The following is a 24,952-nucleotide window of genomic DNA, read 5'->3' as shown; positions in this document are numbered from 1 at the left end:
GTATAAGAACTATGAAAATAATTTAAGATGTACTTTCCAGAAATCTAGTAAGTTGTTAAAATGGAAACCTTTAGATAATTATTTATCTAGTATATAAATCACAAGGGTCAGCCACTTTGTTATTTGTTATCTGAGAATATTTATACTTTGAATCCTGGATATACATTCACTGTGGTCATGCTTTCTCTATAGTACATAAGCACACAACTATGGAACGCGCTACCAAATGTCATGAAAACAACGAATGACCACCTAAACTTCCAGAAATCACTAAAAATGTACCTGTTCAAAAAGGCATATGCTACCGATCTAACTTAAATGCCTGAACCCTGCAACACAATGAAACCTAAGCTCGTACTGGACATAATCTAACTCTTCCTCCCTATGATTCTTTTCATTCTTCCACAACATCCTTTCATTCTTCCACAACATCACTTTGTATCTGTTCATACTGGAATTGGCGATCGCCTTTACAGTACTATGTAAGCCACATTGAACCTGCAAATAGGTGGGAAAATGTGGGATACAAATGTAACCAATAATAATAATAACAAATGCTTTAGCGGAAAATGTTGTTCCAATACCACTGACATTTTCTCTGGACATGACTCCCAATCTACTAATTGTCTGTACTGGACAGTCTAATGATATCGGTAATATTGGGAACTGCTTTGCCCCCTAACTCTGTAGTTTGATATACCATATCTTTAGATAGGCACGGTAGCTTCCCTCCCCCCCCCCCCAATATAAAATGTAGAAAATCTCGCTGAAGGTTGAGTAAATGCTGTCAAAGAACCAAAATAGGCAAAGCTTGAAAACGGAAAAGAAGACGAGGGAAAATATTCAACCCCACCACGATAACTTGTATTGATACATAAATTCACATCTTTAGTTGTGTGGACACCTAAGTACTGGTTTGGAACTTTTATAAATTGTTTTGAATATTTATTTAATTATTTATTTGTAGCATTTGTATCCCACATTTTCCCACCTATTTGCAGGCTCAACGTGGCTTACATAGTTCCGTAATGGTGATTACCAGTTCCGGAATATAGAAATCAAAACATTTGGTTAAGGCAAAAATACTCCTGGAGCCCTTCATAATAACATTTCTGCGTGAAGTGAGAGGTGCAAACATTTACAATGTTGAGCATATTAAACGGTGTGGACTGATTTATTGACTGTGAGAAGCATGTGGAGAGAGTAGATTCTGTGCTGGCCAGTAGCCCTAGCTCTGTCCTCAACTGGTCCACATAAAAATGATGCCCTTATTCAATCCATGTAATTATGCAAGCAGTAAGAGAAGCATGAGGGATAAGATAAATACAGGTTCCCTAATGCCTGTAGCTAAGTAGAAGTTCAGCTTTCACAGAACGATTTCAGTAAATTTCACAGTACCTTTAATATAGATTGACTTACACTTTTCTGCCCTACTGCTGCAGGGAGTTCTAGTGAAAGAAATGGATAAAAGATGACTTATGACTTACTTCATGATATGCTCCTTCAGAGCGTGCCTTGCTGATCTTCTCCATGGTGTCTTTGGTAAACTGAATAACTTCCTTCACCACTCCCTGTGATGGCTGTGGGAGATATTGAGAAGAAATAGCTCTGAATATGGAGAAAATTCTCTCGGTTCAATCAGACACCTAATTATGAGAATAATAATAATTTGGATTTATGAAGCAACTTTTCTCTGCATAAAGGTGGCAATTCTTGCTACTGAAGCTAGTTTTTCTAATCATGGACCTTCATATTAGTTTTCAAAGAGTAATAACCTGGATAGTTTCTCTTTGAAATCAAGCTTTGGCAAAATCCGTGGTACCAAAGTACTGTGGGTCCTACATATGTTTCATCTACTGGCAAAGGTCACATATGAAATGATATTCAGGGATTTAACAATCTAAACCACATGTGTACTTTCCCCTCTCTGTCCTAGCACTTCCTCTGTTATCACTCCTTTCCCGTGTCTTACCCTGCCTTTGTCACTGACCCTTTTTCCTGTGGAAGAAAGTTCAAGCATACTTTTTGCAAATACTAAGGCATTTGTGTTGGTGACACATGGATAACACACTCACCCCTGCAAAACTGCTTACTTCACATAAGATCTTGGTCTTCACTCCCAGTCCTCAAGGGTTGCCAATAAGTCAGATTTTCAGGATACCCCTAATGACTATGCACAAAAGAGATTTGCACGCCTACTACCTCCACTGTGTGAAAATCTTTCTCATTTATATTCAGTGGGGTACTCTGAAAACTGACGCTATCAAACTTTGAGGACTGAGAATGAAGACCAAGAGCATAAGACATTTTAGAATTTTATTTCAATGGCATAAAAATTGATTTTGTACATTACACAGCACCTTCATAATTTTTCCCTAGTACCAGCCGCCACACACAGTGAAATAAAGGTCTGCACAACACCAAGAGGACAGACAAGTTTCACCCATAGGAATCTACCAAGTAACTCCTCAGTTACCCCATTTGACAACTGCTCTCAACAAGGGCAGAATTCTTGTTGAAGCTGTTTCTAGTGTTATAGGCCCTATCGCAGCACTGCTGCTGAGAAAGAAAGGGATCTTTCTGACTTGATTTCTAGTCACTCTTCTCTGTGAAGATAAATGCTTTGATTGTGAGTCTGACATTTTTTTACATATTCTCGCCACCATCTCTGTTCTATGACTATATTTTGGACTTGACAAACATAGAACTGAAGAAATCTCTCGATCAATCCAATCAAGCAGGCCACCATTTTTGTAATATATTTTTTAATTTATTTGAAAGGGTGTGGTAAGAGAGAGCCTCAATATGCTTCTTTTTCTTTTTCCTTATGTCCTATTATATCTTAATGTTTCTGTGCATTTGCTTTCTGTTTGAAGGCGTTTCCAGCACCACCTCTCCTCCTCTTCCTCTCTCTTTTTTTCCTCCCTTCTTCATTCACAGCTAACCCCCCTGTTCCCCCCATAGAAGACAGAGCAGTGTAAACAAAGCAGTCCCAAAACTGGAATAAAAGGTCCCCTCTCCCTTCAACAACAGCCTGCTAGTTTTCTGTCTCTGCCGGCTGACTGATCAGCTGACACAAATCCATTTGGATGATTGGATCTATTCACTTTTCATACAAGAGCCAAAGCAGTCTGTTTGGATTGTTTTAATTTCCCCCTCTTGGACCTCTTTCTGACTCCAGATCACACGGGGGACTAAAGATACCTATTTTACATAACAGGTTCTGCATGGTTTCTCCAACCTCCATTGTCACCCAATCACAAGGAGGTCTGCTCTGGGTTTGCATTAGGGGCTGTAATAGAATTCTAATTCCCATAACTACTGCTTTCTGTCTTCCTGGATCTAGGTATACTCTGTGCCATTTATGTTCCCAGATAATGCTCATTAAAATTCTGTCTAAGTTTCTCCAGAAACTGAGTGTATGTGATCTGCCTTGTAAACTAAATGTAAGGTAAAGAGAAGATAGAATAAAGACAGAGATAGGTTTAAATAGATAGATACATTTTATTTCTTACCCAAAGACAAGTCTTCAAGTTGGTACAAGTACAGGCATCAGACTTTAATCAGGTACATTCAGCAGATAGATTCTGGGTACAACCGGACAGAGCTTCGCCGTCTGAGATAAGCGTTGGGGCAGATACCAAAGCTATGGCAGATTGTCCCCTCTTTTATACACAACCTCTCCATAGAAGTCAATGGTGGGAAACCTAGCTCTCAATTTCTGAGATGATACGTTCCCACGCGGGCTTATCAGTATGTTTTGGGAACAAGTTCTTTTTTTCACATCTCATTTCTGAGACACCTGTTCCCTGTTGCAATAGTTTTCACATACTTTTCACACCATCTGGAGAACTCTGTGTACCCTCTGTAGCCTTCTAATAGACTCCATTTTATTCATCTGATTTAAAGTGACAGTTGTACCAGTTTGTGTCAGAACTCATGGTTCAGACCTGCTTTTTACAGATATTTGGCCTAGTCAGTACTTTAGTTATTTTAGGCTTCATAGCCTTGGCCCTCACTATTCCAGTGGTAGATCCAAAGCTAGGCCATATATTAACAGGATGTTCAAGATAAAAAGCAGAGTCAAGATTCAAATAGGTTAGAGACAATTCTGACTATCATGAGTACATTTTAGGAAACAAATTCTGAACTGGGACAAGGACCAAATTGCCCAACTCTACCTTTTTCACTTTCCCGTATTTTTACTGTATATTTACATCTCAAAGGAGACAACATGAATACAAATAAAAAATAGAACTCTTCCAAATCAGAAGCTTAATGCTGAGGTAAGACACTGGGAATTGTGTTCTACCAGGTATTTCCAATTTTGGGTTTATGGGAAAAACTGTTTATCATAGTTTTTTTTTTTTTTATGTTCAAAGACCAATAACACATTCTAGACTAGAGAGTTGCACAGGGATAGAAATCCAACCCATCCCCACCCGTCCCCACTGGAATCCAAGCCATCCCCATTCGTCCTCGTAGGGAATCTAACCCATCCCCGCCCGTCCCCATGGGGAATCTAACCCATCCCTGCAAGAATTTAACCTGTCCTCACCCACAAGAATTTAATGGTACATTAAAAAAAATTCCTGTCAGCTCTCTCAGTCTCTGGGTTTGAGCCGCAGCACTGCAGGCAAGGAAGGAACGGAAGTTGGAGCACTCTGGTGCGCACATATAAGACTTCTCTGATTCACTGGCACTGTGTGCTAAGAGATCACCACATGCACGCGCCAGTAGGTCAGGTGACATCTGATGCTCATGTTTATGTCAGAGCTGAGGTCTGCGCATCAGTCCGGAAGTAGAGAGGATTAATAGTAATAGTAAATGACAGCAGATAAAAACCGGATCGGTCCATCCAGTTTGCCCAATAGTCACAATCATTATCAATTCATGATTAAATCAACAATGAATGTGATATTATGTACTTGATTATGGTCTTTCTGTAGAAGCCCGCCTGGCCCTATCCTTATGTTCCAAATGCTGGAGTTGCCCTCAAAGCCCACTCCAGCCTATTCATCTTCTCATTTGCAGGACACAGACCGTAAAAGTCCAGAACTGTCCTCATGTTTCAGCCACTAAAGTTGCTGTCTAAACCCTTTTCAGCCCAGCCAAAACCAGATTGCCATATATGAGACACAGACCGTACAGGTCTCCCGGTATCGGCCCTAGTTCATCACAGCCAGAGTCACCATGTAAGTGTCACGCGACACATTCACACACATACAGCCATTTAAGTTTAGGCTTTTTATAACTTCCATTTTCTAAATAGAGATCCTCTGTGTTCATCCCATGCCTTTTTGAATTTCGTCACCATTTGTATCTCTACCACCTCCTTAATGGAGGCGTTCCACATCTGTGCTGTTAAAGCAAGGAGGAGGAGGAGACAGCACTCAAAGAACTTGGTACTCGGTAGGTGAGAGGCTGGCGCAAGTGAATTTTATTGTTAACTGCTGTGATCTTTTTTTTTTTTTAGAAGTGGCGGTATATTAAAAATTTTAATATACATATTCATTGTGAGTCATGTCCCTCAAGGACTGAATTTGGTGACCCCCCCCCCCCCCCCACCTTAAATATATGACACTTTCCTCCTTTTGTGGAATTGTGAACACACAGATTAAGTGGACGTAGGATGAACAGTTGATTTTGTGAGCTGGGCATAGCACGGTACCTTGTTTTCATCATTCACAGCCAGCATTAGGTCTTCCTTGAGTCCCTTTGTGCAGTGTTCACAGGTGCAATCAAAGTAGTACTGTCCCTTCAGCTGCTGCCTTCGCTCTTCACGTAGATTCAGGAAATCCACATAGGACACACTCAGCTCTTCTCCCTTACAAATTTTACCAAGTGAACGCAGTTCAATTCTGGGTTTCAAGAAACAAAGGATTAAAAATGAAAAATTAGGCTATTTTGAGTGACTCAATTCACTCCACTAATACACTGTACTTATCTTTTCAGCTAATAGTCTATGTTCAAGTAAATAATTTAATTTAGCATTTCCATAATGGATTTATTCAAATGTCTGAGTGTATGTAATACCTAATAGATTGTATCCTGGTGGATAGGTTGGTTTATTGGAAGTTTTGTTAAGCTACATATAACTGACTTTGTTAATTCCCATTTATAGATCAGTTCACTACAATATGTTACAGATTTCTAATCACATGATTTATCAAGAAACAGGACCACAACACACACAAAAAGAGTGGAGATGGCCAGGAGGGAGGAAGGACAACCAGGAGATGCTGGGCTTTTCCTCTTCCTCCCATGGGCTTTTTAACTCTCGTCTGTTCATTGTGGGGTCACACCCTTCTGTTCAGGCAGCCTACCCTACCCACAATGCACTATTCTCTGTCTAGCTTTGCAGTTCAACCCCTGACCAGCAGGTTTACCACCCTCTGCTGTCAGGTGGATAAACTGTAGTTCAAAGCCAGGGAATAACAAGGGACATCTGCTTTATCCCTCACTGCCTCACACTATGATTGCTACATTAAAGAAGAGTTGGATTAATAAGTTTTTGCTTGGGAAAGGTTTAGCTGGCTATTGAAGCTTTGTGACTCACCTAGCCTAGAACAGCACATTGACCATGAGCAGAGCCATCAACAGCTTCATGGACACTGCTTCCAGGCCAAAGCTGGGTCTCCCTGGAGAAGGATATGGCATATAGATATATGACTAGGTATGACATCATCTCCTAAGGACATCTACAAGAAACTCTCAAGAACTAGTTCCCTTGCATAAAGGGAGATCAGCTGGTGCACCAAACCCCACATGAGAACAAACAGAATCAAACTGTGGTAGGACACAACAACCAGGCCCTGCCATACATCCAAACAACTCCTGGAAGGGATACCATGAAACAGGGAACCCTTGACTCAAGAGGGCAAAAAAACACTAAAAAGGTGAAGTACTACTCCTGGCAAGTGCCCTTTGGAATCAGCCCATAACATCCAAGCTCCCAGCAGGCATAGATACAAGAGAATAACAGAAAGTTTTGTCTATAGCAAGTTACCCAGCCCCCTGGCTATTGCTGTTCTTTTATTGGTCAAAAAACTTGCATGTTTTATAGCTTTACCAGGCTGAAAGGAGTTACCCTCATGGAGATGCCGTTTCCAACCCCTCGAGTCCTTATACTTCAAGGTTCCATTAGGTTGGCCCAGAATACCCGGAATCGAGCACATGTGATGCTGCCAACCCAGAACAACTCTGACATACATACCAGGCTCCCTGATAGCACCAGTTCTCTGAAGCTCATTCTCATTAATGAAAAGTGTGGCCTTTCTGATAGCTCCTGAATTGTCTTTTCTCAAGCTAAAGGATTGCTGAAATGTGAGAAAGCTGGCCTACTTTAGGTGCCCTCAAGCAGCTTTCCAGGCTAATCATTGTGATGCAAATCAATCAAGAATGCATATGTCCTGAACTATTCCTTATGAAAGACCCCTATGAAGAGACCCCTTTAGGCTCCTTCCAGTCTCCCTAAACAGCAATTGGCTAATATAGGGCAACCTGAAAAGTATGTGAACTGGGAGTGGAACAAGTGGGTTAGAGCTTGAGTTACCATACACAGGACCATTGTCCTGGAACCTAGACCTTGCAGAAGGATCATTCTCATGGAAGAGATGGAACTAGGAAAACTGCATGCTGGGAGAGATATCTACAGCCCCTGACATCCAAGACCACAAGCCCCAGCTCTTCATAGGAAATGAGAGGGCCCCCATATGTTCCAGACACTAGGATCATTTAATTGTTATCCAGGATAATCACCAATCATGCAAATAGATCTCACCTGCAGAACAGGCCTCAGGTACTCAGATAAATAAATTCTTATTTTTGTTTATATCCTGTTGTCCAGCTGACTTCTTCCACTGGACCACCCTCAACCCTTGCACAGGGTATCACACCTCCATTGAAGATGATGGGAGCCCCCGTGAATAGTGACATACTATTTAGATGACTCCAACTGTCACTATGTCAAAGCACAGCCCAGTATTTGGAAGGGTAAAACTGTATCATAAGTTCCTATGAAGCATGACTGAAGCATTGCGGCCCTGGATGGAATTAGCCCCAATCAGGCAAAATGTAGGATCCAACCACAGGAGAACTTAGCATTACTTACCCCCATTGTGCAAGACTCACTAGCTGTTAAGTTCCATGTAAGGATAGAGGAGACCTCCTTCCTATGCACACTGCTACCTGCAAGAAATTTGACATGGCTCTTTCCATGGGATACTAGAGCCAACATCGGAGTACCCAAGGTATGGAGTTAGTGCATATAGCTGCCTGGAAGGAGAGGAACTAAAGAAAAAGGACAATCTTAAACAGATTCAGTCTTTTCACTTTGGGGGTCCCTCAATGTTGTTCTTCTCTCTGATCTTGGTATTGCTAGACCAGGGCAGCCTCCACATGTGATCCGACACCACATCCATCCTTCTACCAGAAAGGGATACCAACCCTTATATTTGGCCACCCTAAGGACAAACTCAGGCAAAGCTGACTGAGGAGATCCTGTTAAGAAATATATCAGGAAGCAATGGGGGGGGGGGGGGGGGGGGGGGGAGGGCCTATGAAGGTCCAGGACTATAGGACCTCCTTCAAATTATCACTTCCGATGGCCCACTTGCAAGCTACCTGGAGATCAAGCCTTAGCAGTAAGGGTTTCAGCAGCTTCTGACTCTTTCAAAGAGCCACTCCACGGAGGCAACCTCTCTCTCTGTTTACTACAACAGTTCTCTGATTGCATAACTAGGCACTTCTGCCTAGTAAGGTCTTTGGGGATAAAACATACAATGCCTTCCTTCCGCAGATAGTGGATAAGACTCATAGACAGCACACAGTCTGTTACATCAACACACCACAGAGTCCACTGTCCATAGCTCTGAGCAGAGGCAGAGGTCAAAAACTCAAATTATCCCTTACTATTATAAGATCCAATAGACTCTAATTACATCCTATCTTTCATATTTACTACTGATTAATTGTTATTTATATCCTACTTCAATACCCATCATTGTTTAACTGTTATTTTTCTTAGTCTGCTAAATTTGAAAAATTGTACTTCTTGTATTGTAACTTACTACAATATTTTTGTAAGCCACTTTGAGCCTGCTATCAGTGGGAAAAGATGGGATACAAATGTGATTAATAATAATATGGTAATAAATAAAATACACCTATACATAGGCTATCCTGCTTTCAACAATGACACTTCTTCTACTAGCCATATCTCTCCCTCTTTTTAAAAATTTACTTTCCAACCCTGATCTCTGACACACTCAGGGCTTCAAGCCCCTTAGAGTTCCAGCCTCTAAGAGGTAGCTTGCTGTAACTGAAGCTGGTGAACATTGACCCATAACCCTGTTTCTGAGAACAGCAAAGGGAACTGAAGCTTGGCCTTCCAGTTACAGCACTTTGCTCTAGGCTACTTTTCTTTTCTCAAGTTGTCCCCTTCTGGTGCACACACCCTAGGCTGAATAAGACAGCTGAGGAGATGGCACAGAGGCATGCAACCCTTCCAATAGTGAAAGGCAAGGACTAGAGAGACACCACTAACCAATAAGGCTCTGGAGAAGAGAGTGAGGGGAATGAGCAGAGGGAAGAAATCAGAGATGTTGGAAGTTCCCATGTCACCTGGACTCAATCAGAGGCAAACTCAGCATTCTAAAGGCCCCCCTGCCCTGAAGGTCACATGGGAAATGTGGCCAGCATGTGTCACTGTTCCTGCCAAGAGGAGGGCTGAGGTGAATGTGGTCATTGCGGGCCCCGCCTGTTCAGAGCTCTTTCACAGCTTACCAATGCTTCACCCAACTCTACCGGGAGTTCTGCATCAGGTCCTAAGCTCAGGCTGCTAATCACACTATCTGTAGCTCTGAAATTCCCTGCTGTTCCCCTGCTCCTAGAACTGGCTTGCTTCTGACAGATTCCCTTCCCATCAACAATGGATCTTTGATATTCTCCCTGCCTGCCCTGTACTGCTACTATTGTGATCCTGCCCACAGTCTAATCTTTTTTTTTTTAAATTTAAACACTTCCAACTTTACCAAGGGGCAGACAAGCAAGGAATGCAAGCCAAAAAAGGAGGGGGTAGGAGGGATGAAGGAAGGCAGGAAGGAAGATAACAATGGACCCTTAAGGGTCCTTACTTACCAGTCCCCAGCTGAGCACTATGGGATCATATTGTCACAAATGCACAACCCCTCTGACTGGGACCTGCAGGTTGAGGTCATGGGGGGGGGGGGTGGGGGAGCGGGGGCAGGGCAAGTGTTAGACATTTAGGGGCCTAGGGAGAAACTGGGCAGGAAGCCAAAAAGCTGGCCTTCAGCTTATGCCTCCTTTAGCTTGAGGCAGGTTTTGAGCCCCCTATGGTATGGGGACCTAGGGAAATTGCCCTGTTTGCCACTCCCTAACAATGGCCCTGATGGAGGAGAGAAAAGGGGGAGGAAGGAAATATGTGGCATCTAAGAGCTCCCCTTGCAGAGGCCCCATGGTCCCATGCAGCCATAAATGCCCTTGGACCCTCCCTCCCCCCCTTGCTGGGACTCATAAGTCAAATTCCTGGTAGAGAAGGGACTACTTACCCCATTGCAGTGACCCTGATGCCCCTCCTTATCAGACTGAGGCCCCTAGTTAAGAGTCCTCAGAGGTGGGGGAATCACCCAACTGGCAGTGGCCCTCTGGGACTACTCCCAGATAAGTATTATCAAGCCAGGATGCTTGAACCAAGGATCAGGATGAAGGAGACGACCAACTCTCGCTCAATCGGGGCAATCCCTGAGAGCACCACCTGGCCAGAGTCTCAACACAGGGCACAGGCTGAAGCCTGCACCCCTGGAGCTAGGCCAACCTGTGTTATCTGCTGGAGACAGAGAAATACTGTCAATTTCCAGGGCTGCATTACTCGTTATGCCAATGTTGTCTGCTTCCATCTACTGGTTGGGGAGCACTCATATGGACCCACTCATAAGTACTGATCTTTCAGATTGATAAGGAAAGTTCCTTATAGAGAATTAAGCTTATAGGAGTAGCCTAGTGGTTAATGCAGTGGACTCTGATCCTGGGGAACTGGGTTTGATTCCCACTGCAGCTCCTTGTGACTGTGGGCAAGTCACTTAACCCTCCATTGCCCCAGGTACAAAATAAGTACCTATATATAATATGTAAACTACTTTGAATGTAGTTGCAAAAACCACAGAAAGGCGGTATATCAAGTCCCATTTCCCAAGTCCCATTTCCCTTTCCCTTCCCTTATTCACAATTATACTTAATGCATGTTCTTGGAGAGGAAGTAAGTGCACCGGTGCTAACTGCAATGTGTAGACTATGTCCATTCTCCCCTCATAACCTAACCAGTTCCTGCCCTCTAACATGACATACAATTAATGTGTGAATTAGTGCACATTGTCACTCTAGTATGGTAACAGTTGCCACACTTGTGCTCTTACAGCGTGTACTAATTTGCATGTTAACTGCTTAGTGCACTTTAGAAAAGGGCCCTTAAGGCTACCGTATCACAGTCAGAGGCATTAGAAGCTTTTTATATTGCTCTTGGCAATGTAATGTATATGTACTACTCACCCCTGAATTTGGCTCTGACTGCCCTTTCTTTCAGATAATATTAACAGCATAATTCAAAATTCACTGAAATGAATATATGCAGGCCCTATTTTCAAAATAACAGCCCTTGTTCTGATTTTATGGGAAAGAATCCTTAAAAAATAAATTTGACCAATCATCTTATGGAAAGAGCACTTAATTCACTTCGATTGACTCTGAAGTTTGTTGCCACTAGCGTGACAATGTGCACTAATTCACACATTAATTGCATGTCATGTTAGGGGGCAGGAACTGGTTAGGTTGTGGGTGGTGAATGGGCATACATTACACATTGCAGTTAGCACACTGTACTTATTGTGCAAAAAGCACAGGTGCATTTAATGGGCTGGAAAGAACTTCGACAGCAATTTCAGTGGCTGAAACCTGAGGACAGGGCTGGGCAGACTTTTATGGTCTGTGTCCTGCAAATGTCAAGACAGATAGGCTGGAGTGGGCTTTGACAGCAACTTCAGTAATTGGAATGTAAGGACAGGGTCGGGTGGACTTCGATGGTCTGTGTCCCAGAAACACCAAAGAAAGACCATGATCAATTATTTTGCATCACATTCATTGTAATCATGAATTGATAATGAGTGTGACATTTGGGCAGACTGGATGGACCATGCAGGTCTTTATCTGCTGTCACTTACTATGCTACTGTGTTAATTCCAAGGATCACAGTTGTATATAGTACACTTTCAAATGCAAACTCAAATATGCATATGGATTTTCAGTCTTTACTGTGACAACTCACCACTCAGATAGAAAGAAGCAAGCTTTCTAAGAACAGTGAATGACTGTGTTTATGTATTGGATGGAGGCGGGTAATTTTGTGTCTATGTGGCCACATATCTGTGTAAAAGTCCTTTTTTAAAATACTGGCTGGCATAAATGTACATACCTTGTCATGATGGCATGTGCTTTGAAGGCAGGCATAGCCTCTCCCGTCCATTTAAATTGCTTTGAGTATCAGGCCCGTAGATTATAAAATACTTATGAGTGTACTTGTAAGCTTTAGTACAAACATTTACGGGTGTACGTCTTCACCTGCTTTCAAGGGGTGGTTTCTGCCACATACACTAGTATTTAATACAGACACATAGGCATCTCTGCGTCTTTATAAAACGGAACCTAAATAGCCACCTACAGTCAGAGCTGGATTAAGGCCAACTGATGCTTTAAGCACAGCCCAACAATGGTGCCCCTCAGCCCTTCCATTGCTTAACTGACAAGATATTAAGACTCAATAAGTGCTGAGAAGTATCACTATTGTATGAAACAAAACATCATGACAAGGCATGTACATTTATGCCAGCCAGGAATGGAGGAGTGGACTAGTGGTTAGGGTGGTCCTGGGGAACTGAGGAACTGAGTTCGATTCCCACTTCAGGCACAGGCAGCTCCTTATGACTCTGGGCAAGTCACTTAACCCTCCATTGCCCCATGTAAGCCGCATTGAGCCTGCCATGAGTGGGAAAGCGCGGGGTACAAATGTAACAAAAAAATAAAAAATCATATATATTTATAACAATTAGAAAAACACTGAAATTCATGTTGGATAATGGGGGTGGCAGACGGCAGTGACAGAGCTATGGGCATGACAGCTAGGGGAAAAAACTCTGTGGTGCCCCCTTCTCTTGATGCCCTAAGCATATACTTATTTTGTTTAATGGTTAATTCAGGTCTGCCTACAGTACTTGGCCTCTTAATCTAGGTGTCCTGTTATAAGATTACCTTACCAGGGGCAATAATCAAAACTGGCCACACTGATGCAAACTCAGGTACTTTTACCCATGCAAACTTTAGCACACAGAGAATGCATTTGCTTTTTCTGTGTGCAGTTTTTCCATCTGAAAATATATTTTTATATTAAATTTTTTTGAATTGAAAATTGAAAAAATGAGAACAAACAGTCCCCAAATTCCCCCTCCCCAACAGAGTAACATTCAATACAGAGAAACTAAATGAAAAATACACATTGCTTCTGGGGCTATGACTCTTATGCCCCAATGTACACTGTATGTTGTTTGCAAACCATCCTTTCCACTGATCCCTCCCCTCCCCCCCCAAGGGAACCCATCAAACTAGTTATCTCACGGTTCTGCTGCAGGTAAAGACCCCAAACTGATGAGAATTTCTTTTTCCATATGGGAGAGAGGCATGCCCCCCCCAATATGGGCATTTTGGTTGTCCAAAGCTACATAAGCATCTCTAAACTGTACGCTGGCCTCGCAAATATACTGTATATGGCCCAAACAACGCACATACTTTTTCGTGCGAACATCTGGGGTAACATGGAGGGGCATAATCGAATGGGGTCGCCCATCTATAAGGGCGGCCATCTCTAATGATGGCCCCGTTAAGCGGCATACCCGAGATCGCTGGCATTAGAGATGGCCGTCATTGGTTTTCGCCAATAATGGAAACTAATGGCGGCCATCTCAAACCCGGCCAAATCCAAGCCATTTGGTCATGGGAGGAGCCAGCATTTGTAGTGCACTGGTCCCCCTCACATGCCAGGACACCAACCAGGCACCCTCGGGGGCACTGCAGTGGACTTCACAAATTGATCCCAGGTGCATAGCTCCCTTACCTTGGGTGCTGAGCCCCCCAACATCCACTACCCACAACTGTACAATACTACCATAGCCCTTAAAGGGTGATGGGGGGCACCTAGATGTGGGTACAGTGGGTTTTGGGTGGGTTTTGGAGGGCTCACATTTACCACCACAAGTGTAACAGGTAGGGGGGGGATGGGCCTGGGTCCGCCTGCCTGAAGTGCACTGCAGTACCCACTAAAAACTGCTCCAGGAACCTGCATAGTGCTGTGATGGAGCTGGGTATGACATTTGAGGCTGGCATAGAGGCTGGCAAAAATATCTTTTAATTTTTTTTGGGGGGGGGGGGCGGCGGGAGGGGGTTGGCGACCACTGGTGACCACCGGAGGTTATCCCCGATTCCCTCCGGTGGTCATCTGGTCAGTTCGGGCACCTTTTCAAGGCTTGGTCGTGAACAAAAAGGGACCAAGTTAATTTGGCCAAATGCTCGTCAGGGCCGGCTTTCTTTCTTCCATTATCGGCCGAGGACGGTCATCTCTTAACCATGCCCCCGTCCCGCCTTCGGTACACTGCCGACACGCCCCCTTGAACTTTGGCCAGCCCTGCGACGGAAAGCAGTTGAAGCCGGCCAAAATCGTTTTTTCGATTATACCGATTTGGCCAGCCTAAGGAGAAGGCCGGCCATCTCCCGATTTGTGTCAGAAGATGGCTGCCCTTCTCCTTCGAAAATAAGCAAGATAGTATTTTACTTGCAGAAAGGGCTTTGATTGTTGCCCCCATAGGTGGTTTATTCTTGAAATACACATATAAATGAAATACTTCAATAGAGGATAAAGTAAATGTTAAACCAAATTTTCAGCACAGCAGTACTCATTCGAGTACACACACTCAGGGCAATTCCTTAAAAAATACTGGAGGTTAGCCATGTAACGGCGGCATCACTAGAGGATAAAAACAACTAGCGCTGTAATCAAAAGATCAAATTAAACCTATAGCTTATGTTTTCAAGAGATTAACCTCCAACCCGGGTGACACACTGTTCTTTAGTGTGTTAGTAACAGTAGTTTCACAAGTCTCGGTTTACAAGGTTAGCTGGGCTGTGCAATTTTCATGCGGATATTTGGGAAAAGGTGAGAATTTGCATATATGGAAATTGCCTAGCAAGAGGCAAACGAGATGTATGATGAGTGACACGAATATTAATTGGTAGCAACGCAGAGTACAACACTTAACAATGGGGTGTTTTAATGCTTCCAACACACAGGAAGGGATGAAGGTCTTCAAGCTCATGTAGAGGCCTAACACCTTATGAAAGGTCCCTGGCTTTAGTACAACACGAGAAATGTGAGTGGTAAAGATGAAAAAGGCGTATGCTAAACAGACCAACCCACCTCATTTGTGTGTGAAACATTGACTTTACAGCCTCATGACTGAAAGACAAAATAAAAAGCAACAATGCACAAAAGGAAGACAAACTCAAAGCTCTACAGATACAACTACAACTATCACTACACTTTTATGCAAACAGGCAAATGAACCAGGTTGCAGAGGAAATTATAGGGCTTAGCAAGCATGAAACCTGCTGTATAGTCAGGCTTTTCCAATTTGTGCTGGACAGCTGTTGCAATGCAATCAGACACAGAAAGCCCATGGAAATCATAAAGAGGCTGGTATTCTAGCAAAAGGCACATATGTGTCATGACAAAAACTAACCAAGGACATCAGTGTTCAGATGGTATCATTTACTTGCTTGATTTTATTCCCCCAAGACTCCTGCATGTTAACAAGTTGTAAAATTGATAAATATAGTAAGGAAAGATTTAGTTATTGCATACACCCTTCAGCTTAAATATTAAAATAGTTACACTAATTGCTCTGTAAGAAAAAAATCTTTAAAAACCATTTTATATGTTGCCTTAACCCAGGATACAGGAGAATTCACCATGTGACATTATCCTGGGAAGACGAAAATATCAAGCAAACAACATTATGGGCCCTGTTTACTAAGCAGCGCTATAGGCGCTTTAATGTTTTTAATGCGCGTTAACCATGTATGCATGTTAACCATGTACGTGCCTACAATATCCCTATTGGCGCCTACATGGTTAGCATGTGCGCCAAGTGTAGGTGCACTAAAAACACTGACGCACCTTAGTAAACAGGGCCCTATGGATGTTACAAGAGGATCCAGGACATTAAGGAAAAGGAGAAAACAGTGACAGCATCAAAGAAAACACAGAGGAGGCCTGATGCCCAAATGAGAATCTTTTATTAAATACTAGTAAAAAAGGCCCGTTTCTGTTTTAAAGGAAACGGGCGCTAGCAAGGTTTTATTTGAAAGTTTTTTTTGTAACCAAACAGTTGTTTGAAAAGTGTTATAATGAGAAGGAATATTTGTGTAGTTTGTATAATGTAGAAGATGATCCATGAGTGTGTAATTGTTTTTTTTTTTTAATGTGTAAATCATGTGTTGCTGTGTTGTACCACCATGTGCAGTAATCCTCATCCCATGTGCAGTAAGTTTTTTTGTTTGTTTAATTTGTAATTCTCCAAACGGGTTTGTCTGTGTGTTTGTGCATTAACCCATGTGTTGTGTTGCTGTTAATTTATTTTTTGCATCTTCACATTGTGCGTTGCGTTCCTGTGTGTGTAATTTCACAAATGAAATGGGCACCATGGAGATTTTGCTCATACTGTGTATATTTGAGAGAGTGTGTGTGAGAGTGACTATGTGAGAGAGAGAGAGAGAGCGTGTGTGTGCGTGACAGAGTATGTGTGTGTGTGTGTGTGCGTCTCCATATCCTCCTCCTTCTGGCAAGCCCTTGCAGGAAGCACAGGGGTGTGCAGTGAGACAGAGTGTATTTGTGTGTGAGAGTGTGGGTGTGACAGAGAGACAGAGTGTGTGTGCGTGTGTGTGTTTGAGAGAGTGTGTGTGACAGTGACACACAGAGAGTGAAAGACTGTGTGTGTGTGTGTGTGTGTGAGTGTGTCTGTGTGTGACACTGAGCTAACACAGCCTAGCAAACCACCTCAGAATGTAGCTTCATTCCAGGCACAGAATGTTGGAGGTGTCGTGTGATGTCATAATGCGTCCAACGTCATCTGATCTAAACAGCCTAGCAGACCACCTCAGAATGTGGCTTCAAGCCAGGCACAGAACGTTGGAGCTGAGAATTATTATATAGGATAATAGAAGCACTCCAAGGACTTGACATGAACCATGTTTTGGCAATGGTACGTTTATCAGGAATCCAAAGTTCTGACGGAATGCATAAAACAGTAGAACAATTGAAATGTTACCCAGAATTGATTAGAATCACTTGTACTGTACAAAACAAATAATATATCTAAGTAAAGCAACGAGCAGTGTTCTTAGTAAAAGCAGTAAAAGCAGGGTGTATGGATATTTCATCACCTGACACTTCATCATGTGACAATTTGTTACTGAGACACTTCAACACTGAGACACGTGGAGGGGCATTTTCAATAAGATGTCTAAATCTGACTTTGGATGTTTTGCAGAAAACATCCAAAAATTCAGTAGCAAACCTAGCCATTTTTGAACCTGCAAAACATCTTTTTTTTTTTTGGAAAATGGTAATTTGCTAGATGTTGCGTTTAGTGCATCTATCATTTTGGACCATTTTTGAACCAAAAACATCCAAGTGAAAAATGCACAAAATCAAGCCATTGGGATGTAGGAGAAGCCAGCATTCTTAGTAGATTGGCTGCACAAACATCCTAGCAGAGCAGTGGGGCACCCTAGGGGGTACTGCGGTGGACTTCACATAAAAGGTCCCAGGTACTCATCTCACCATTATACCCTTATGGTGAGCCCTCCAAAACCCACCAAGAACCTGATGTACCCGGCTGTATACCACTACAATAGCCCTTATGCCTGCAAGTGTCACCTATAAGTTGGTACAGTAGGTTTATGGTGAGTTTTGGAGGGCTGACACTTTCCACCACAAATGTACAAGTTAGAGTGGGATACGGTCCTGGGTCCCTTCTCTACAGTCCACTGCGTTGACCACTAGGCTACTCCCAGAACCTGCTTGCTGAGCTAATAAGAATGGCTATCATACCTGCAACTGTCATAGAGCCTGGTATGTACTGTTACTTTCACATCTTAAGAGGAGTGAGAGGGGGTCTACCTTTTGGGAAAAAAAAAAACCCCATCCAAATGCCACTTTGTGCCACTTTTTGGATTATTTTCTGGTTTGAAAATGAGCCCCTTTATTACCTAACACTTCATCATTGTATCACATCCTCTCCATGGACATTTTTTCATGTGATACTTCATCACATATTCAAACTAAATGTATTCAAATTATATGCATGGGAAATTTGCAACAAATGGAGGTGTAGCAGCACACATCCACGCCTGTTCTTTTGGTAAAACTTCTTACATACAAAATTTTCACAAGGCTCATATTAAGGCAGAGAAGAACGATGTTTAATCTCTGCCACTTCATCACATGATATCTCACTACCACAGACTTTTCATCACGTGACACTTCATCATGTATTCAAGCTACATACATTCAAATTATAAGCATGGAAAACTTGCAGTAAATGGGGGAGGGGAGGGGAGGGGAGCATATCAGTAATTGCGGCTTCTTTGTGTATATGTCCAAAGGAAACTAGAAGTACCAGCACATATTGGTACCTGTTCTTTTGCACCTAAATATGAGCCCCACTAAACACAACTGAAGCCACATACCTCTGATTCTCATTCCTGTTTTATCTGCACAGGTCTCCAAGATGCTACCGTGCTTCCTCCCCTCACTCTGTTCCCATCCTCCCCTACCCACCTGTGGTATGTGCTATGTGATTGCCTTCCAGTGATGAACTGTCACAGTTTTTACCTTTCACCACCTTTGTGCACAAATTTTCCACACCTATTCATTTTGAATTATGTGATATGTGCTTTTTTAATGTAAGTTTTCCACACATATAATTAGAGTACATTTAGAGAGGCATTTTCGATAAAACATCTAGGTCCAATTTTGGATGTTTTGCTAGAAACATCCAAAAATTGAGTGGGGAACATAGCCTTTTTTTTGAATCTGAAAAAGTCTCTCTTTTTTGGTTCAAAAATCATCTTTTTCCTAGATGTTTTGTGCTCAGTGAGTTTTTCTTTTGGGACCATTTTGGAAAGTAACATGTTTATGAGAAAAATACCCAAACACCAGCCATTGGGATGTTTGGGGGCCATCATTCTTAGTAGACTGGCCACACACATATCCTAGCAGAGCAGGGGACATGCTAGGGGGCACTATAGTGGACTTCACATAAAAGGTCCCAGGTGCACATCTCACCATAACCCCCCTTATATTGTATGGTGAGCCCTCCAGGAGCAGAAAAATGCCTACTGTCCCTCACTGTACACCACTGCAATAGCTCTTAAACTTGCAGTTGTCACCTATATGTAGGTACAGTAGGTATTTACTGTTTTTTGGATAGCTCATACGTTCCATCTCAAGTGCACCAGTAAGATTAGGATATGGGCCTTTGTTCCCTTCTCTATAGTATAGTACACTGCACTGACCACTAGGCTATTCCAGGGACCTCCTTGCTGCTCTAATAGGAATGGCCATCATATCTGAAGCTGTCATAGATCCTGGTGTGTACTGTCATGGTCACATCTTAGGGGCTGGGAGGGGGTCAGTTACCACTGGGGGAGTAAGGGGAGGTTAAGCCTTAATCCCTTTTAGTCACTTAGTCATGATTGAAACAGGTCTAGTCAAGAAGGTCTTAATTTTGGCCCTAGATATTTTCATTTTGTTCCATTATTGCAGAAAGACATCTATCTTTTGGTGCCACCCATGTCCCACCCAAAACACGCTCCAGCATGCCCCCTTGAAATTTGGACAAACTGTGGAGCAAAATGTCTAAAATTGGGGTGTCGAAAATTGCAACTTGGGACGTTTTTGAGAGAAAAACGTCCTTCTGCCACCTTATGACTTTTTTTGGACATTTTGAAAATGAGCCTCTAAGCTTTCTGCACATGATGAAGTGTTGGGTGATGAAACACTATTCTTCGGTACCTAAATTGAGTCTTGTGAAACTTTTATGTGTAAGATGTTTTAGTGAGGTTCATATTTATGTGTGCTGGTATGACCTCAATTCCACAAGTTTTCCGTCCATATTATTTGAATACATTTAGCTTGAATATGTGATGAAGTGTTACGTGATAAAGTCCAAAGTGATGAAGTGTCTTAGTGATGAACTGTGAGATGATGACATGTTAGGTGATGAAGTGCCATCAAACCAAAACCAATGCTCGGTGCTTTACTAGCACAAGTGATTCCAGTCAATTCTGTGTTCTATTTAAATTGTTCTACTGTTTTATTTATTCACCAGAACTTTGGACTCCTGATGCAGGCACCATTGCTGAAACATGGTCTATATCAAGTGCTTGGAACCCTTCTGTTATTTAACAAAAGATTCTCATTCGGCATCCAGTTTCCTTGGTCTTTTCTTGGTCATCCCCACTATTTCTTCCTGTTCTTAATCCCATGGGGAATTGTTTCTTCTGTCTTCTGGTTTAGACATTTAAAGAAAACATGAAATCGACAAACTCAAATAAGCACAGAGACTTCTCTTTTGCATACAGTAAGAATGTATGTATATTAATTATTATGATTACAGTTTTTACAAAAAAAAAAAAAAGAGTGGAGATTGACATAGATTATAATGGTACTTGTGAGGGTCTAGTTCTGGTCCTCAAGAAGCAGTTAATATACTTGGATCTGAGGACTGGCAGGGCCAAATAAGAGGTGTGCATGTACTTGAGTGAATTGGCCAATCTTCCTAGGCATATATGGTGGAAAGGAGGATGCTAATGGAGCATTCAGGGCGGTTTCTCATTCTGTGGGGTCCAATCAACTTTTTCCAGACTGTGACAAGTATTTTCTTGCCAAATACCTGCTTTTATAACAGCTACTATTCAGGATATTCTCCACAATATTTGCCCTCCAGAGATCAAAATGGTTTTGTGTAAATAAGCTCATTGTGAGGGTAATTCTGTAACAGGTACTTTCTAAAGGCAATGGTTATGGTGTCTATTTTAAGCCTATTCTTTAAAGCCTTGGTTTTCACTCCCAATCCTCAAGGGCTATCAGCGGGCCAGGTTTCCAGGATATCCCCAATGAATATCCATGAGAGAGATTTCTATACTTACTATCCTTTTCATCCATGCTCATTAGGGATATCCTGAAATCTTGAGCCCTTGATGGTCCTAAAGGCCTGGGAGTGAAGACCACTGCTATAAAGAAAAATAGACACCTACTTTTGAAATGTATAATTCATGTTAAATATACGGGCATGAGCTAATTAAAAACTCTGCAGTGATGACTGAGGTCAAGAGAGAGTGAGAGAGGGAGGGAGGGAGAGAGGAAACAAATAGAGAAAATGATGGCAGATAAAGACCATATGGCCTATCCACTCTGTTCATCCATGCCATCTACTATCCCTTCCTCTCCCTTAGAGATCCCATGTACTTGTCCCAAGCTTTCTTGAATTCAGATACCACCTCGACTGGGAGGCCGTTCCATGAATTCACCACCCTTTCCGTGAAGAACTATTTCCTTACTCCTGATTCCTTTCACCTCCATCTTGTGCTCCCCTCATTCTAGAGCTTTCTTTTAACTGAAAGAAACTTGTCTCCTGTGCATTTATGATATTTAAACATCTCTACCATATCTCCCCTCTCCAACCTTTCTTCCAGCATATACATATTGAGATCTTTAAGTCTGTCCCTACATGCTTTATGATGAAGACCACTGACCATCTGCATAGCTGCAGGTACAGAGTCTTCATAATCTTAGACTATAACCAGAATCCTGTGCCTTGGCCCACAATGTTCTATAAAAATGGCATGCTAAGTACAGGTTTACTATGATGAACAGTGATTGCAGGGGAAGAACAGGATATATGCTGATTTAACAGAAAATGGATGCACAACAAAAGCTAGGACACCCCTTAAAAATAGACTTTTGGTTCCCCAATTGTCCTTTAAAAATTAATAAAAGTTGACTTCAAAAGAGAACAATATATTGTCAGTTCTTACCATGTAAAGAGGAAAAAAGTGTAATAGTCTATAGCACTGTTTGATAACTTAATTGAGGGATGTTTCACATCAGGAGGCACATCTCTGCAATGCACAAGACAGTGGGTTACTCACTTGCCATTGTTGAATACAACGGTACAGTTCGGCCAGCAATCGTGGTTCACCAGGCAAAGATTGGGAAAAATCCCTACACCCACTGCTTGCAGTCCTCTTTGGTCGCTCAGGGTGAAACCATTACAGTTGATCTGTCCACACAAAGAAAGTTGTATTTTTAAGTTAGGAAATAAAGCCAATCTGTGGGTGTGAAATGATTTTCCTTTGATTTATGTCTATGGGAGTCAGCTTAGATTTCTCTATTGCCCTGATTCAGGCTTCAAGTTTGCATAGGCCAGACTCATGCTAACTTCTGCAAATAAAAATGGAAACTACCAAAAGCTGTTAAATATGGATACCCTTCAGGGACAGAGAGAATAGCAATGACTCTTCTAATAACTGTTATTCTGTACAGAGATGAAAGTTCAAGATTTTTTTTGTGTGTGTGTATGTGTTCTGAAAACACCAGAAGACAAGTGTGCTGGTGAAGACAAAACACCTCCTTGTGGAGAATTCCAGAGGAAAAGTCCAGTAATAGCCCACACTTTCCATCTCACCTCTGATGCACCTCTGATGCATCAGAGACACATGCAGTTAGCCTACAAAAAGTATAATAGAGACAGAGGAGGCATCCTGGGCGAATATCCATTTGAGTCCCCCTTGCCTGCCTCATCATAATTGTCTTCATGAAACCTGCAGGCTATGAGATAAGATTCTGAGCTATTTGTGCAACAATCTGCCTTCAATTTGTCTATAAACTCAGATGCACTACAGCACAGCAAAGAGCAATATTATTTATTCATTTTCTATACCAAATAATTAGAACTGTAGTATACAGTAATACAGATCAGTGTGAAATGACTCTTTTGGCTTTCAGATTGGTATTATTTCTGTAATTGCTCTTTTCCAACAATAATAGTCTTTATAAGAAAACTACAAGCTTATGTAGATAACTTTCTGGTTTCTAAGAATGATTTGAATTTACTTGTAAGCATTATTTTTGCCATTCATACGGCTAATTCCCTTCACATATCTGATAACATGTTGTGGAGGGGCATAATCGAACAGGGTGCCCAAGTTTTCCTGAGGACGTCCTCGCAGGACGTCCCCTTGAAGGGGCGGGGAAACCCGTATTATCGAAACAAGATGGGCGGCCATCTTTTGTTTTGATAATACGGTCAGGGACGCCCAAATCTCAACATTTAGGTCAACCTTAGAGATGGTCGTCCCCGATTTTTGGTGATAATGGAAACCGAGGACACCCAACTCAGAAATGACCAAATGCAAGCCCTTTGGTCATGGAAGGAGCCAGCATTCGTAGTGCACTGGTCTCACATGCCAGGACACCAACCGGGCACCCTAGGGGGCACTACAGTGGACTTCAGAAATTGCTCCCAGGTGCATAGCTCCCTTACCTTGTGTGCTGAGCCCCCCAACCCCCCCAAAACCCACTCCCCACAACTGTACAACACTACCATAGCCCTTAGGGATGAAGGGGGGTACCTAGATATGGGTACAGTGGGTTTGTGGTGGGTTTTGGAGAGCTCACATTTACCACCACAAGTATAACAGGTGGGGGGGGGGAAGGGCCAGGGTCCGCCTGCCTGAAGTGCACTGCAGTACCCACTAAAACTGCTCCAGGTACCTGCATACTGTTGTCATGGAGCTGGGTATGATATTTGAGTCTGGCATACAGGCTGGAAAAATATTTAATATTTTTTTTTAGGGTGGTAGGGGGTTAGTGACCACTGGGGGAGTAAGGGGAGGTCATCTCCGATTCTCTCTGGTGGTCATCTGGTCATTTAGAGCACATTTTTGTGGCTTGGTCTTAAGAAAAAAAAAGGACCAAGTAAAGTCGGCCAAGTGTTCGTCAGGGACGCCCTTCTTTTTTCCATTATCGGCCGAGGACGCCCATGTGTTAAGCATGCCCCAGTCCCGCCTTTGCTATGCTTCCGATACACCCCCGTGAACTTTGGTCGTCCCTGCGACGGAAAGCAGTTGAGGACACCCAAAGTTGGCTTTCGATTATGCCGATTTGGGCGACCCTGGGAGAAGGACGCCCATGTCCTGATTTGTGTCAAAAGATGGGCGCCCTTCTCTTTCGAAAATAGGCCTGAAAGTCTCTTTTTTTGCTTATATGTTTTACAGTATCTTTCCATGGCTAAGGTAAGCTTTTTGATGTACATCTTTCTCCCTTCTCCCTTCCCCCTTTTCCCTTTCCCTCTTTCCCTTCCTTCTTTCACCCCTTTTCCTTTTTTTTCATTTCTCCCTTCCATTCCATTTTCCCTCTTTCCTTTCTTCCTCCCCTCCCCCTTTCCTTTTCCCTATTCTTTCCTTTTTTCCTCTTTTATTCCCTTATGTTCTTTTTAGATTTCAAATGTTTGTAATTCTCTCTTTATCTATTTTTGTTTTTGTTTTTCTTCTTTTAGGTGGTTTCTATTTATTTGATACCTGTGGTCTCATTTTTTATGAAGCTCCTGATGCAATCATTTCGCTGAAACATGTTGAGCAATAACTGAAATGTGTGGTTGATTTATGCAATATGATTTTGTGTCATATGTGTGTTTACATTTGTAATAATATGTGTTTTAATAGTTTCTCCTAGCTGTGATTTTATATATTTTTATGTTATTGTTTTGTA

General features: G+C 42.3%; 1 protein-coding gene across 2 annotated transcripts in view; it reads right to left on the bottom strand.

Moving 5' to 3' along the window:
• The window catches only part of SMYD1 (SET and MYND domain containing 1), a 90,014-nt gene that overhangs the window by 19,592 nt on the left and 45,470 nt on the right, over window positions 1–24,952 (bottom strand). The window contains exons 4-7 of one of the 2 annotated variants that reach the window (XM_030192569.1): window positions 22,333–22,463; window positions 15,536–15,574; window positions 5,672–5,861; window positions 1,488–1,580 (exon numbers count right to left, since the gene is read on the bottom strand). In XM_030192569.1, coding sequence (XP_030048429.1) covers window positions 1,488–1,580; window positions 5,672–5,861; window positions 15,536–15,574; window positions 22,333–22,463 — 453 coding nt within the window. The remainder of the gene's footprint in view (window positions 1–1,487; window positions 1,581–5,671; window positions 5,862–15,535; window positions 15,575–22,332; window positions 22,464–24,952) is intronic. The other variant, XM_030192570.1, reaches the window with a different exon arrangement.

Source organism: Microcaecilia unicolor, chromosome 2 (genome assembly GCF_901765095.1).
Source record: "Microcaecilia unicolor chromosome 2, aMicUni1.1, whole genome shotgun sequence".
NCBI lineage: Eukaryota > Metazoa > Chordata > Amphibia > Gymnophiona > Siphonopidae > Microcaecilia > Microcaecilia unicolor.
Note: the sequence above shows the minus strand (reverse complement) of the source record. Positions and strands in the feature narration are given on the sequence as shown.